General features: G+C 46.6%; 1 protein-coding gene across 8 annotated transcripts in view; it reads left to right on the top strand.

Moving 5' to 3' along the window:
• The window catches only part of dnah1 (dynein, axonemal, heavy chain 1), a 668,552-nt gene that overhangs the window by 372,808 nt on the left and 281,488 nt on the right, over nucleotides 1-14,256 (top strand). For all 8 annotated transcript variants that reach the window (XR_011596078.1, XM_070895813.1, XM_070895814.1 and 5 more), the window contains 4 exons: nucleotides 409-595; nucleotides 3,519-3,610; nucleotides 9,853-10,007; nucleotides 10,742-10,919. Coding sequence is in view for 7 of the 8 variants with exons in the window: in XM_070895813.1 (XP_070751914.1) it covers nucleotides 409-595; nucleotides 3,519-3,610; nucleotides 9,853-10,007; nucleotides 10,742-10,919 (612 nt within the window). In the remaining variant the exon portion in view is untranslated. The remainder of the gene's footprint in view (nucleotides 1-408; nucleotides 596-3,518; nucleotides 3,611-9,852; nucleotides 10,008-10,741; nucleotides 10,920-14,256) is intronic.

The raw sequence follows: 14,256 nt of genomic DNA, 5'->3' as shown, positions 1-14,256 counted from the left end.
AAGGCATCTTTCCATGTGCTGCACAGCAAATCTAGGCCTCCGACCGGAATCTCTACGTTCCTCCGGGACCACCAGGTACTTTCGTAGATTTTTTCCGGGTCGGAGGCGTTCATCCGAAGGAAGCCTCTGACTGCAATTTTCCCCCCCCCCAATATGTCTGAAAAGAATAGTGTCGCAATTACCACAATGGTTAGGCACTTGTAAGAGCTGACTCCCAGAAAAGGGTGGCATTCTTCCACTTGTATGCTAATGTGAATAATAACTTTGTTTTGGTCTGATACTTACGTGCAGCTGGGAAGGGAGCAGGGACAACTTTTAGCAGCCAGGAAACCCGGAAATATGGGAAACGCTGAGGTACGGCCGAATTTAACCTGGTTTCTTTAAACTAAAAGCTGTGTTGTATTTCAGGAGCTGATATCTCTGAGAGCCATCTGCGATGTGAATGTGCCCAAGTTCCTGCAAGATGACCTCAAACTCTTCAATGGTATCGTGTCTGATCTCTTTCCTATGATCAAGGAAGAACCTGTTGACTATGGCATTCTGGAGGAATCCATTCGCAAAACATGTACTAAGAAAATTCTAAAAGATGTTGATGGTCAGTTACTTTTCATGTCAAAAAAAGAAATGCCCTTTAGTGAGTGGGGAAAAATGTGAATGCTGGAAATTCACAGAAATATACAATGATTTTCTTGATGTAAAGAAAAACACAAAGATCTAGCCATATAATTAAAAGTCTTGGGGTCAATTTTACGAACCCTTGCCTCCGGTTCACCCAAGTTCATGCTTGTTTTGGTTGCCCCATGATTTCCATGACTTACTTCCATAGCTTGGGCTATGCCTGCATGAGACACATTTGGAGTTGGAAGCTCATTACTGAGACATGAGGGGCTGTTCCTATCATATGCTGCCTTGATGTCAAGGGCAGTCACTCTCACCTCACAACTGGAATTCAGCTCTTTTGTCCATGTTTGGACCAAGGCTGTAATGAGGGCTGAAGCCAAGTGATCCTGGCGGAACCCAAACTGAGCATCAGTGAGCAGGTTATTGGTGAGTAAGTGCCACTTGATAGCAGCACTTTGCTGATGATTGAGAGTAAACTAATGGGGTGGTAATTGGCCGGATTGGATTTGTCCTGCTTTGGGTAGACAGGACGTACCTGGGCAGTTTTCCACATTGTCGGGTAGATGCCAGTGTTGAAGCTGTACTGGCACAGCTTAGCGTGAGGTGTGGCTAGTTCTGGAGCACAAGTCTTCAGCACGACAGCCAGGATGTTGTCGGAGCCCATAGCCTTTGCTGTATCCAGTGCGCTCAGCCACTTCTTGATATCACATGGAGTGAATTGAATTGGCTAAAGACTGGCTTCTATGATGGTGGGGCCCTCAGGAGGAGACTGAGATTGGACATCCACTCGACACTTTAGCCTTGACTTTTGCACTCGTGTGCAGGGCTCCGTCATCATTGAGTTTGGGGATCTTCATGGAACCTCCTCCCCTCCCGTTAGTTGTTTAATTGTCCATCACCATTCACAACTAGATGTGGCAGGACTGCAGAGCTTTGATCTGATCCGTTGATTGTGGGATCACTTAACTCTGTCCATTGCATGCTGCTTCCACTGTTTAGCATGCATGTAGTCCTATGTTGCAGCTTACCCTGGTTGGCACCTCATTTTTAGGTTAACCTGGTGCTGCTCCTGACATGCTCTTCTACACTCTTCATTGAACCAAGGTTGGTCCCCTGGCTTGATGGTAATGGTAGAGTGTGGGATATGCTGGGCCATGAGGTTACAGATTGTGGAGGAATACAATTCTGCTGCTGTGGATGGCCCACAGCGCCTCATGGATTTACGGTTTTGAGCTGCTGGATCTATTCTGAATCTATCCCATTTAGCATGGTGATAGTGCTACACAACACGATGGAGGGTGTCCTCAGTGTGAAGACGGGACTTCGTCTCCACAAGGACAGTGCAATGGTCACTGCTACCAATACTGTCATGGACAGATGCAAGTAGATTAGTGAGAACGAGGTCAAGTAGGTTTTTCTCTCGTGTTGGTTCTCCCACCACCTGCCGGAGGCCCAGTCCGGCAGCAATGTCCTTCAGGACTCGGTCAGTGGTGGTGCTACCGAGCCACTCTTGGTGATGGACGTTGAAGTCCCCCACCCAGAGTACATTCTGTGCTCTTGATACCCTCAGTGCTTCTTCCAAGTGATTTTCAACATGGAGGAGTACTGATTCATCAGCTGAGGGAGGGCAGTATGTGGTAATCAGCGGTATGTGGTAATCAGGGCAGGAAGTTTCCTTACCCATGCTTGACCTGAAGTCATGAGACTTCATGGGGTTGAGGAATGTTGAGGACTCCCAGGGCCATTCCCTCCCGACTGTATACCATTGTGTCGCCACCTCGGGTGGGTCTGTCCTGCCGGTGGAGCAGGACATACCCAGGGATGGTGAAGGAGGAGTCTGGGACATTGGCTGAAAGGTATGATTCTGTGAGTATGACTATGACAGGTTGTTGCTTGACTAGTCTGTGGGACAGCTCCCCCAATTTTGGCACAAGTACCCAGATGTTTGTGATGAGGAAATTGCAGTGTCAACTGGGCTGGTCATGTCTTGTCGTGTCTGAAGCCAGTGCCAAGGGTGGTCCACCTGGTTTTATTATTATTCTTTTTCATAGTGGTTGTGTACAACTGAGTAGTTTGCTTGGTCATTTCAGAGGTCAGTTAAGAGTCTACCACATTGCTATGGGTCTGGAGTCACATATAGACCAGACCAGGAAAGGACGGCAGATTTCCTTCTCTAAAGGGCATTAGTGAACCAGATGGGTTTTTACGACAATTCGATAGTTTCATGACTGATACTAGCTTTTTATTCCCGATTTATTTAATTAACTCAATTGAAATTCTCCAGCTGCCATGGTGGGATTTGAACTCACGTCTCTGGATCATTAGTCCAGGCCTCTGGATTACTAGTCCAGTAACTATGCATACTCGTGATATTAATTTGCAAACATTTAATGTGTTTGTATGACATTTCCTTATTGGCTACTTAATGGAGACATTAAATTATTTAAAATAGAGGCATAAAATAGTGAACTGAGTCCTGTGATCATGTAACGCGCTGTTCACTAAAATCAGTAACAGTAAGGTATAATGTATTTGAAGATTGAGACGATGACAATGAGTTGCTTCATCTAGGTCAATGAGGCATGAGAGGTAGTTTTCCGACTTTGTGCTTCTAGCTGGGAGCCTTGCCCAATGGGAACACATGTTAGAAAATTGGGTGCATGCTGTGAATGATTTTCCAACCATTGGTTTTAGGTGGTTTGAAAATCGTGCGCACAATCCAAATCTGTAATGTGCACTTCCAGTGGGCAAAGCTCCCAGCTCAAATGAGAAAGTCAGAGAATTACATACATATTGCCATTTCAAGCCTCCTTTTGGATTTACAGCCTTGAAATTTGCAGAGAACTTTACATTACCAACTATGCAGCCTATCATTTATGGTTTCTCCCCTTGTGCAGGCTTTGTGACCAAGTGCATTCAGTTGTATGAAACTACAATTGTCCGGCATGGACTGATGTTGGTCGGTCCTTCAGGGTCTGGAAAGACAAAGGTAGGACACAACCTGTAGAAATGTTGCCTGTATAATAGCATCATCATCTGCCTGTATAATTAGCCATCAAACCTATACTTTGAAATGATGAGATAGCGAGACCGATTCTTGTCTTCAGTTTCTTAGTGATGCTTGTGAGTTGTACTCTGTGTCACTCTATGGAACCATCTCCATGGGTCAGCGTTGCAGCATGTCTGTAAGGAAGTGCAGCCAAATTTCAGGTCACAGCTGATTGTCACTCTCTGTGCACATGCCCATAAAAAGAAAAGCAGATTAAAAAATGCACCCAGAAATGGGACAAATGAAGGACCTCCCGTCCGAAAGGCTCACCTCTACCAATATGGTACGCCTGTTTTTCTGAGCGTGCTGTGCACTTGACATCCAGCACACCCACCAGCTACGAAATTGAGCAGGATCTTTCCACGTCCCCTTTCGATGCCAGCCTCAGATTTGACTGGGACTTTGTGTGGGAAAGATTACACGGATATGATTGTTCCCTAATTTCAACTGCCCAATACTGAAATCAGCCTCATTGTTTTATTGGGCTCAATTTTCCCCAAAGCATTTTTTTGGCGTACTTGAAGAGTTACACCCAATTTTTTGGGGGCCGAAGAACACAAAAAAAAATTTTAAGTTTCCCCGTTGGATTTCTTCATTTTGGCATGGCCTAACCCGACCTTTAGTTTTGGGGGTGGAGCCTTGATCTGCGCCAAAAAGATTAGGTAACCAGGGGCACAATGTGAGCTGAGGCTGCAAAGTGAAGCATACCGCCAGCTCGCAACACATTAAAAGAATTGAAAAACATATAGCAGCAACTTACCTCCAACCCCGACCAAAGGGCTTGCCGGTCCGGTCCCATTCTAGGTCCCCATTCTCCTGGTCCGGACTCTCTTTCTCTTTCTCTCTCTCTCTCTCTCTCTCTCTCTCTCTTGCTCTCTCTCGTTGCTGCTATGTATTTTTCAATACTTTTAGTGTGTCCGGGCATCTGCTGCGCCGATTTTCTTACCTGCGCTGATTTCCTTACCTGCGCCGATTTCCTTAACTCTACAGAAGGTTTTTCTGGAGAGGCCACATAAGCTGACCTAAGCAGAACTGGAGTAACTCTCAGCTGGCCAAACTTGCCTAAAAATGGCCAGAATTGGCGTAGGTGGCCGGTTATGCCCCGTTTGGCTGAAAATAAACTGCCCTAAAAAAATCGTAACTAACTGAGTTACACTGTTGCAAATTGATTGGGGAAACTTAGGCCAAAAAGAGCAGCCTGCTCCAAAAAAAGGGCAAAAATCACTGGGGAAAATTGAGCCCAATATATCTAGAACATTTGAGTACTTTTCAAATTTCTTAGGCTGATCGTTGGTAACATTATCCGGGCTTTTAAGAGCCAATTCCCCAGTGCCGTGCTCAGGGACAGCCTCTTGCCCTGAGTGCTCGCAATTGGGCAGGTAGGCCTGAACACGCTCGTCACTGCATTTCCAATTCCATTGGAGAGGAAGCTTTCTAATTTTCTGAGACTGTGTTACAGGCACTAGGATTATATAAATTATTATGGGTTATTATAATTATTATGTTATGAAACTATATTGAGATTGACCCCACAATGAATTCTATGCAGTCTGGGATAGCACTACTTTCTATTTGCAGAGCACCTGTTTAAAATGGGCATTGGGAGGCCAATATTACAAAAGGTTGATTTTCGCGAAATGGGATTTTTCCTTCTGTTTTGGATTAGGTTTTAAAAAGGAACATCCAAGGAGGGTGAGCTAGAGAGGTGGCGAGGTTTGGGGAGGGAATTCCGGAGTTTGAGGCCTAGGCAGCTGAAGGCACGGCCACCAATGGTGGAGGGACTAAAAATCGGGGATGCACAAGGGCCAGAATTGGAGGAGCACAGAGATCTCAGAGGGTTGGAGGAGATTACAAAGATAAGGAGGGACTAAGCCATGGAGGGATTTGAAAACCAGGATGGGAATCAAGGCATTGCCGGACCAGGAGCCAGCGTAGGTCAACGAGCACAGGGGTAATAGGTGAGTGGGACTTGCCCTCTGGTTCTTTTGCCAATTATTGTAAATCTGTGTCGTCTGGTTACCAACCCTCTTGTCAGTGGGATCAGTAAGAAATCAGTTCACAGATGCATTAAGCAACTCTCTGAAGCCGGGGCAGCACTTTTGCCCATTTTCCAACAGCACAAGAGGATGCAGCACATTTGCCAGGTAGCAGGTTTTCTTAAATTGCATGGTCCAATTGATAGCACCCATGTAGGCACCATGGTCCTTAACAACAACTCATTGCATATATGAATTGGAAAGGAGATCACTCTATCAATGTGCAACTGGTGTCAGACCAAAAGAAACAGAATAATGCAGATGACATGAACCCCTGGCAACAGTCAAGATGCCTTCATTTTGCACCAAACCATACTTAAATCTTTGCTTCCTGGTTCTTGGTGAGAGGGTAGGGTGTGTATTGTCTACTCTCTATTCTAATGCTTCTTTTAAGTGCCACCACTATAGGAGGGAGCATGTAGGTGGTTTATTCGGACGTACCGAAAACTCACCTCCTACTACAAGTTCTGGACGATAGGGATTATAAGGACAGATCAGACTCAGACACATGTTTTTTGGGCTCAACGTATTTTGTTTAATAAGATTAACAACACCACTCATAAACAGTGCAAAACAGTACAACCCTGGCTTATCCAATAAGCCCTGCCATACTAAGTTATCACGGCTTAATAAAAGAATGCTCCCGTGAAATAAACTAACACAGGATCCCTCCCAGCACTAAACCCCTTGGGTTTGGTTGGGACTTAAAATCACCCCCTCACACAGCTAAATGGTCTTGTGGATGTGTAGGCACAGGCAATATGCTCACCCTGATTGCCCGTTGTCTTGCTTGCAGCTTCTTCCTGTACGTCTCGCTCCAGGTTCCGTACTGCTGACACAATATCCAAGTTCCTGTTTGAGTCGAGGTCCGTTGGTGAGGGTTGAAGAGCAGCGCTCAGCTTCTGGCGGTGTTGTGTTGAAATGAAGAGAGCTTCGAACTTGAGCTTGAACTTCAGCTTGCCAGAGCTTCCGCTTCAGCTTTTTTAGCTTGTTGCAAAACGGCTCATATCCTCAAAACCCATCACCTTTCCTCCCGCCAATACTGACCGATGCATTGACTCAGGTGATCTGTCCGGAACCCCATCCCCCCATCCCCCCGGTGGCCTGGAATGGCTCGTAGCCTTTGAAATCTTTGTGAAAAATGATATTTCGTTTTCCCGCTCCCAGGCCTTGCATCTGGAGAGACAGTGGGTGTTGATTACTGGATGTCTGTTATTTCTTGAGTTGATGGCCCCCATTAGCAGGTAATGGGTTTCAATCTCAAACCGATCTTGCTTAACTGGCTTATCTCCTGGAAGACAATGGCCCGGTCATTTCCTGCCTTGCACCAGTTTCGGTTGGGACTGAGTCGTGACTGTGCTTTAATAATGCGAAGGTATAATGTCTCTGTGTTACTTCTCGGGGCATTGTTCCCAGTAATCACTTTAAATGGTGATGACATCAATCGGTCTGGGTTCCCTTCCACCCAGCCTATCAGGGTGAAATGTTCGTTTGCATATGAATGCACCTTCCTATTCCCCAAGCCACTCCCACAAGCTTGCCAAACAGTACAGTTCTTTCATGGAGGTTTTGGATTTGATGATTTAAAGTATTGTTCATCAAAATGGCCAGAAAGCTGATGCTACAGTACGTGTGGTGGCTCTTCAGTGCGGACCTCGTGAGCCACTTGTAGCTCTTCACCTCTTTCTGCTGGGTCATGAAATGGCCTTGCAACTATTGTCAGTACTTCTGCATCTGTGCTGATCTGCTGCTACTATCCTCTACCTGCCTCTTCTACAATCCTCCAAGGGAGCAGGCTGGGATAGGCAGATGGTCATTCTGAAAGGTCGGTTCCTCATCCGTCTCTCTTGCTGCCATGCCCAACTGCTGGGTGACCCTTGTGAATGACCAGGGATCATTGTAGGGGCAAATCTTTGGCCACCACTAAGAGCTTGAAGCCAGCCATTAATGTCCTTTCAAACTGATTCCCCAGCCACCCGAGACCAGAATTGAGAATATAACCTGGAGCCCAATGCATGGACATAATGCTGCCCTGCATATGCACTTGGTTTCTCTGTCCTCAGGGACATCCTTGAAATTCACCCTGGAACTGCCACTCGCTCTTGGTGCTCTGTAAATTCCAGAAACAATCTTGCCTGCCTACACAGCAGCATTTCTGCATATGCTGCATCATTTTATGCAGGAAGCTCTGAAGGTTGTGTATGAAGGGCTTCTGTTAATGAATCAGTTCAGCTCGATATGAAGCCCTAATAAGGTAGAAATGCATGGGCCCCCATGCAGCTGTATGCCAACCCCTAATTCTCCCTTCATCTCATTTATCCTCATCTGTTGCCCCTCCTCACTGGCACCCCATCCACCACCTTAAACATTCACTCCCTCCACCATCGACGTACTGTGGCTGCAGTGTGTACCGTCTACAAGATGCACTGCAGCAATTCACCAAAGCTTCTTTGGCAGCACCTCCCAAACACACAACCTCTACCACCTAGAAGGACAAGGGCAGCAGGCGCATGAGAACACCATCATCTCCACGTCTCCCTCCAAGTCACTCACCATCCTGACTTGGAAGTATATTGTCGTCCCTTTATCGTCGCTCGGTCAAAATCCTGGAACTCCCTACCAACAGCACTGTGGGAGTACCTTGACCACACGGACTGTAGCAGTTCAAGAAGGTAGCTCACCACCATCTTCTCAAAGGCAATTAGGAATGGGCAATAAATGCCGGCCTTGCCAGCGACGCCCACATCCCATGAACAATTTTTTTTAAATGCTGAGTGCCTCACGTGATCCTGGGGCCGAAATTCAGGTACACCAGAAAGCTGGCTGGCTGAAAATGGGTCGGTCGGACCTCCGCCGATGTCAATCAGCGGTGGAGTCGTGGTGACCTCACAGCGCGTGTGCATCACCATGCTCTCTCCCCTCCGTTAAAGGGGAAAGATTCTTTCATGTTTTAACTATGGCCACTGGGCCACCAGGTAGGGATTGGGCCGGGTTGGCGGCCCGGCGAACCTGGGGGCAGTATTTTGCTGGCCATTCAGCAAGTCGGCCGGCAAAAATGTTTCCATTCCGGCCTCGGCAATGGGCCTTCCCTTTTAAGGGCGGCCGCCCTGCCGGGCCGCACTCAGTGTGGAGGTGGTGCATCGGCAGAAAAACCTGCCGGGGGCACCGCATGGCAGGGGATCGATGGATTCAGGTGACAATTGATGGGTAAGTATTTTTATTGCTTTTTTGTTTTCATTGGCGGTGCAACCACTTGGGCAGGATGAGGTCCAGACCGAAAAATCCCCGACCTGAATTTAAGTCGGGTCGGCCTCTTGACCCCAAAGTGGCGGCCATTCAATTTTTAGGAATGGCCGCTGCAGAAGGGCCATTAACGGGTCTTTTTGAGACCCTGAATTTCGGCCACCCTGTCTCCTCACCCAGCCTATCTGAAGTGAAAGTTTCTGTGCTGGTGCCTGACAGGTGCTCATGTGGTGGCTATGTTTCCTGGCGCCAGCTGCATCAGCTTGGGGCTTGTCTACAGAAAACATAAGTGAACATGTGTCAGCATGAGGTATAGAACGAATGGCTGTGCACACAGGAGGAAGGCTAATATGGTATCATGCTGGTAATAGGCTGCCTGTCACTGAGTTTAAAAAGTTAATCAGAGATTAAAGGGAACACTTACAATGTTGGATTGGCACCAAACTACAAAGCTAGTTGATTATCCAACAGCAAAATGGATCCTTAAATAATAGTGTTAACGTTTCAGGTTGTTGACCCAAAGGATCATCGACCCGAAATGTTAACTCTATATCTCTCCACAGATGCTGCCTGACCTGCTGAGATTTCCAGCATTTTCTGTTTTTATTTCAGTTTCCAGCATCCGCAGTATTTTGCTTTTGTTCTCTAAATAATTGTGCTGTGCTGTTTTTACTCTAGACTTAACACAGTGTCAAACCAGCTGCCATTGGAAGTAGCATAAAGACACAAATGCAACTTAATATCTAACACATTCTGCATAGCAATATACTGGCTTTAAAATCACTGTCAAGTAGTCAATTGCTCCATGATTAGCATAAATTGACATATATTTTACGATAGAAATAGAAGAATTCCTTTAGAATATTCAGATGGCACCTATACTTTTGTTCCCTCTTTACCTAGTGTTACCAAGTCCTATCAGCAGCACTGTCAGCCCTAAAAGGACAGATGTCGGTCAGTGGCGAACATTACGAAAAAGTCTCTGTGTTTGTTCTCAACCCCAAATCCATAACCATGGGTCAGCTGTACGGGGAATTTGATCTTTTAACTCATGAATGGTAAGCACAGTTGGTTCATAATAAGCAAACACTGCATTGTAACGTTGCAATGTGTGTGATACAATATAGTAACACAGCACTCTATATAGTACTGCAACACTCTCCGCAGAATTACAATGCTGCACCATAATGCAATGTTTAGATATCTTGCTGATGCTACAAATCATAGTATTAGATTAAAGTGGAAACTGTATTAAGCTACTTATATTTAGGAAATTATTACTGTGTGATCTAAGAAAAAAAGAAAGTTATGCATTTATATAGTGCCTTTCATGACCTCATGACATCCCAAAGCGCTTTATAGCTAATGAAGTACTTTTTTGTTGTAACATAGGAAACACAGCAGCTAAATAGCTCACAGCAAGAATCCTACAAACAGCAATGTGCTAAAGACCAGATAATCTATTTTAGTGGTGTTGGTTGAGGAAAATATTGGCCAGGACACCAGGGAGAACTCCCCCCTCTTTTTCCAATATGCTATGATATCTTTTATGTTTACCTGAGAGGGCAGATGGGACCTCGGTTTAACGACTCATCCAAAAGACAGAACCTCCAACAGTGCAGTACTCCCTCAGTACTGCATCGGAGTTTATGAAGAAAAGTTTTAAAAAGTTTAAAAGTGAAGAAAAGATTATGAAGAAAATAAGCATTAGTGCATGCCAGTGGTGCTGTATTTGTTTGTCAGTTAGGAGAGGATACAATCAGTGCACACACTACTCTTTGTCTTTTTACAGGACAGATGGCATTCTTTCATCTTTAATTCGGGCTGGAGCCGCAGCCACAGATCCAATGAAAAAGTGGTACATGTTTGATGGGCCAGTAGATGCACTATGGATTGAAAACATGAACACGGTTCTGGATGACAACAAAAAGTTATGTCTCAGCTCTGGAGAAATCATCAAACTCACTGAGGTAGGTCTAAAGGAGTAATGAAACAGACAAAAACTGCATGGCAATCCCATACCTTGGCAATCAGGTAGTTATGGGGCTCACTTATGAATACACCTAGACCCTGATATTAACGTGTCGGGAACAGGAAGGTCCGATATCGCATGGGAAACCTGGAAGGAATTTCAGCACGTTTGTCTGTGATAATTTAACACAGCCACCTCATTATCATTTTACTTCCATCAATTGTGCAGTAGCGGGCATGATGAGTGCCATTGGATGAGGAAGCGCAGAGATCTCAATTTCAGCATTTAAAGGGCCAATCCAGAGATGGAATTTGGAGGAGTTGGGAGTTGGAAGCAAGAAAGGAAGCAGTTTCATGATGAATCCAGAACGCTCAAGGGCTATGCCTCGATTTAACAATGCATAGCCTAATGCACTGCTGGGGGTAGTGAGGAGCGAGGGTGAGATACTCTTCCCCAGCAACTGGAGGAAGAAACCTGCTGTTGCCATAAAGAAGATGTGGCTGAAGGTGAGCTAACAGGTCAGCAGCAAAAGCATTATACCACGCTCCTGGATTTAGTCCAGGATGTGCTTTAATGATCTAACCAGGTCAAGAAAGGTGAGTTGCACATTCACCTACATCATGCTGTGCGCATCACCCACTCCCTCACTCTGCCTTGTCAAGCCGACTCCATCACATTACTCCTCACATTCACTTACCTTGCAAGCGCACCCATTGTTCGCTTTCTCTGCACTTCCTCACACCCCCCATCTATCCATCCACCAATGCCAATCCCCCTTATCCTTATGCAATTTGATGCCTCTCCCTGATAGTCACCCTCACCAAATGCATTGCATACATCGGGTGAATACATGCCATTACAGTCGCCCAGTTGCAGGGGAAGAGAGCACAGAATACCCGGGAGCAGGAGAGAACCGGACGTTGTCCTCCACAGATCTCACAGCTAACAATTGCAGAGGAGGAAGCGCTGGAGATCAGTGGCATTTTGGTGCCCACAGTTTGCTGCATCTTTGCGTTGGATTCGCGTACTCGTCGCCAGTTGTTGTGTTCCTAACACAGATGAGACTGCACACAGGGAGGTTAAAGTAACAGTGACCTCAGTCTTTATTAAGACACTCCAGAGTGAGGAACAGGCCTTATATACAGTGCTCCCAAGGGATGCTGGGATCCCTTGGGACTTCAGGGGATGAGCTCCCTGGTGGCGGAACATGGGAGTGCATGCTTTACAGATACACAACATCACTCCCCCTCAAAGTCAAAGTGAAAACTATTTGCAAGGTGAGGCGGTCTTTCCCTGGTGGACCGCCTCGGTATAAATGTCTGTTCTGGTGTGTTGGCTGTGCCCTCGCTGGGCTGGCGTGTTGTTGGCCCTGCAGGGCTGCTAGGTGAGCCTGACTTTGCTGAGCTGTTGGGAGTGATGGGTTCGATTTCCTGGTCTGGCGTGGTGTCGTTGATCCTTTGGGTGTGTGTTGTGAGCTCGAAAAAGGTGGTGTCTGCTGTGCGTTGTTCAGGGTAGTCTGTGAACTGCAGCCTCGTTTGGTCCAGGTGCTTTCTACAAATTTGTCCATTGTCTAGTTTGACTACAAACACCCTATTCCCTTCTTTAGCTATCACCGTGCCCGTGATCCACTTGGAACCATGTGCATAATTTAGCACATACACAAGGTCATTCAGATCAATTTCCCATGACACAGTGGCGCGACCATCGTTTACATTTTGTTGCTGCCGCCTGCTCTCTACCTGATCATGCAGGTTGGGGTGAACCAGCAAGAGTCTGGTTTTAAGTGTCCTTTTCATGAGTAGCTCAGCCGGGGGCACCCCTGTGAGCGAGTGGGGTCTCGAGCGGTAGCTAAGCAGTACTCGGGACAGGCGTGTTTGGAGTGAGCCTTCTGTGACTCGTTTAAGGCCTGTTTGATTGTTTGTACTGCCTTCTGTGCCTGCCCATTGGAGGCTGGTTTAAACGGGACCGAGGCGACATGTTTCATCCCATTGCGGGTCTTGAATTCTTTAAATTCGGCACTGGTGAAACATGGCCCGTTGTCACTGACCAGTATGTCAGGCAGGCTGTGGGTAGCAAACATGGCCCTCAGGCTTTAAATGGTGGCAGTGGCGGTGCTTCCCGACAATATTTCACATTCAATCCATTTTGAAAAAGCATCCACCACCACCAGGAACATTTTACCGAGAAACGGACCTGCATAGTCGACATGGATCCTCGACCATGGTCTGGAGGGCCAGGACCACAAACTTAGTGGTGCCTCTCTGGGCACATTGCTCAACTGAGCACATACGCTGCAATGCCATACACAGGACTCTAAGTCAGAGTCGATACCGGGCCGCCACACATGGGATCTGGCTATCACTTTCATCATTACTATACCCGGGTGTGTGCTGTGGAGATCCGAGATGAACGCCTCGCTGCCCTTTTTTTGGTAGCACTACGCGGTTACCTCACAATAGGCAGTCTGCTCATCCTTTTGCCGCTGGAACGGCTTGATTAGCTCTTGCATTTCAATGGGGATGCTGGCCCAGCTCCCATGCAGTACATAGTTTTTTACTAGGGACAGCAGAGGATCTTGGCTGGTCCAAGTCCTAATCTTGCGACCCGTGACAGGTGATTTATCATTTTCAAACGCTTCCATGACCATCAACAAGTCTGCGGGCTGCGCCATTTCCACCCCCGTGGTGGGCAATGGTAGCCGACTGAGAGCATCCGCACAGTTCTCGGTGGCAGATGGTATAGTTATACGCTTATAGCTCGAGTGCCCACCTTTGTATGCGGGCTGAGGCATTAGTATTTATCCCCTTGTTTTCAGCGAACAGGGATATGAGGGTCTTGTGATCGCTTTCCAGCTCAAATTTGAGGCTAAACAGGTACTGATGCATTTTCTTTACCCCGAACACACACGCTAATGCCTCTTTCTCAATCATGCTGTTGGCCCTCTCGGCCTTAGACAAGTTCCTGGAAGCATAGGCGACAGGTTGCAACTTCCCCGCAACGTTAGCTTGTTGTAATACACACCCGACTCCGTACGACGACGTGTCACATGGTAGCACAAGTCTTTTACACGGGTTATACAATACAAGCAGCTTGTTGGAGCATAAAATGTTTCTGGCTTTCTCAAAAGCAATTACCGTATATACTCGCGTATCCTGCGATCTCGCGTATCATGCGACCCCTAAATTTTTGTCCCCAAAACATGATTTTACCATATATCTCATGTATCATGCGAGTCACTTTTTTGAGATCGAATACAGACCTTAACATGAAACATCGAGTGGATTCTGCTCTCTCTCCGTGCTCTCTCTCCGTACTCTCTCTCCGTGCTCTCTCTC

Source organism: Pristiophorus japonicus, chromosome 12 (genome assembly GCF_044704955.1).
Source record: "Pristiophorus japonicus isolate sPriJap1 chromosome 12, sPriJap1.hap1, whole genome shotgun sequence".
NCBI lineage: Eukaryota > Metazoa > Chordata > Chondrichthyes > Pristiophoridae > Pristiophorus > Pristiophorus japonicus.
This window is presented reverse-complemented; position numbering and strand designations above follow the sequence as displayed.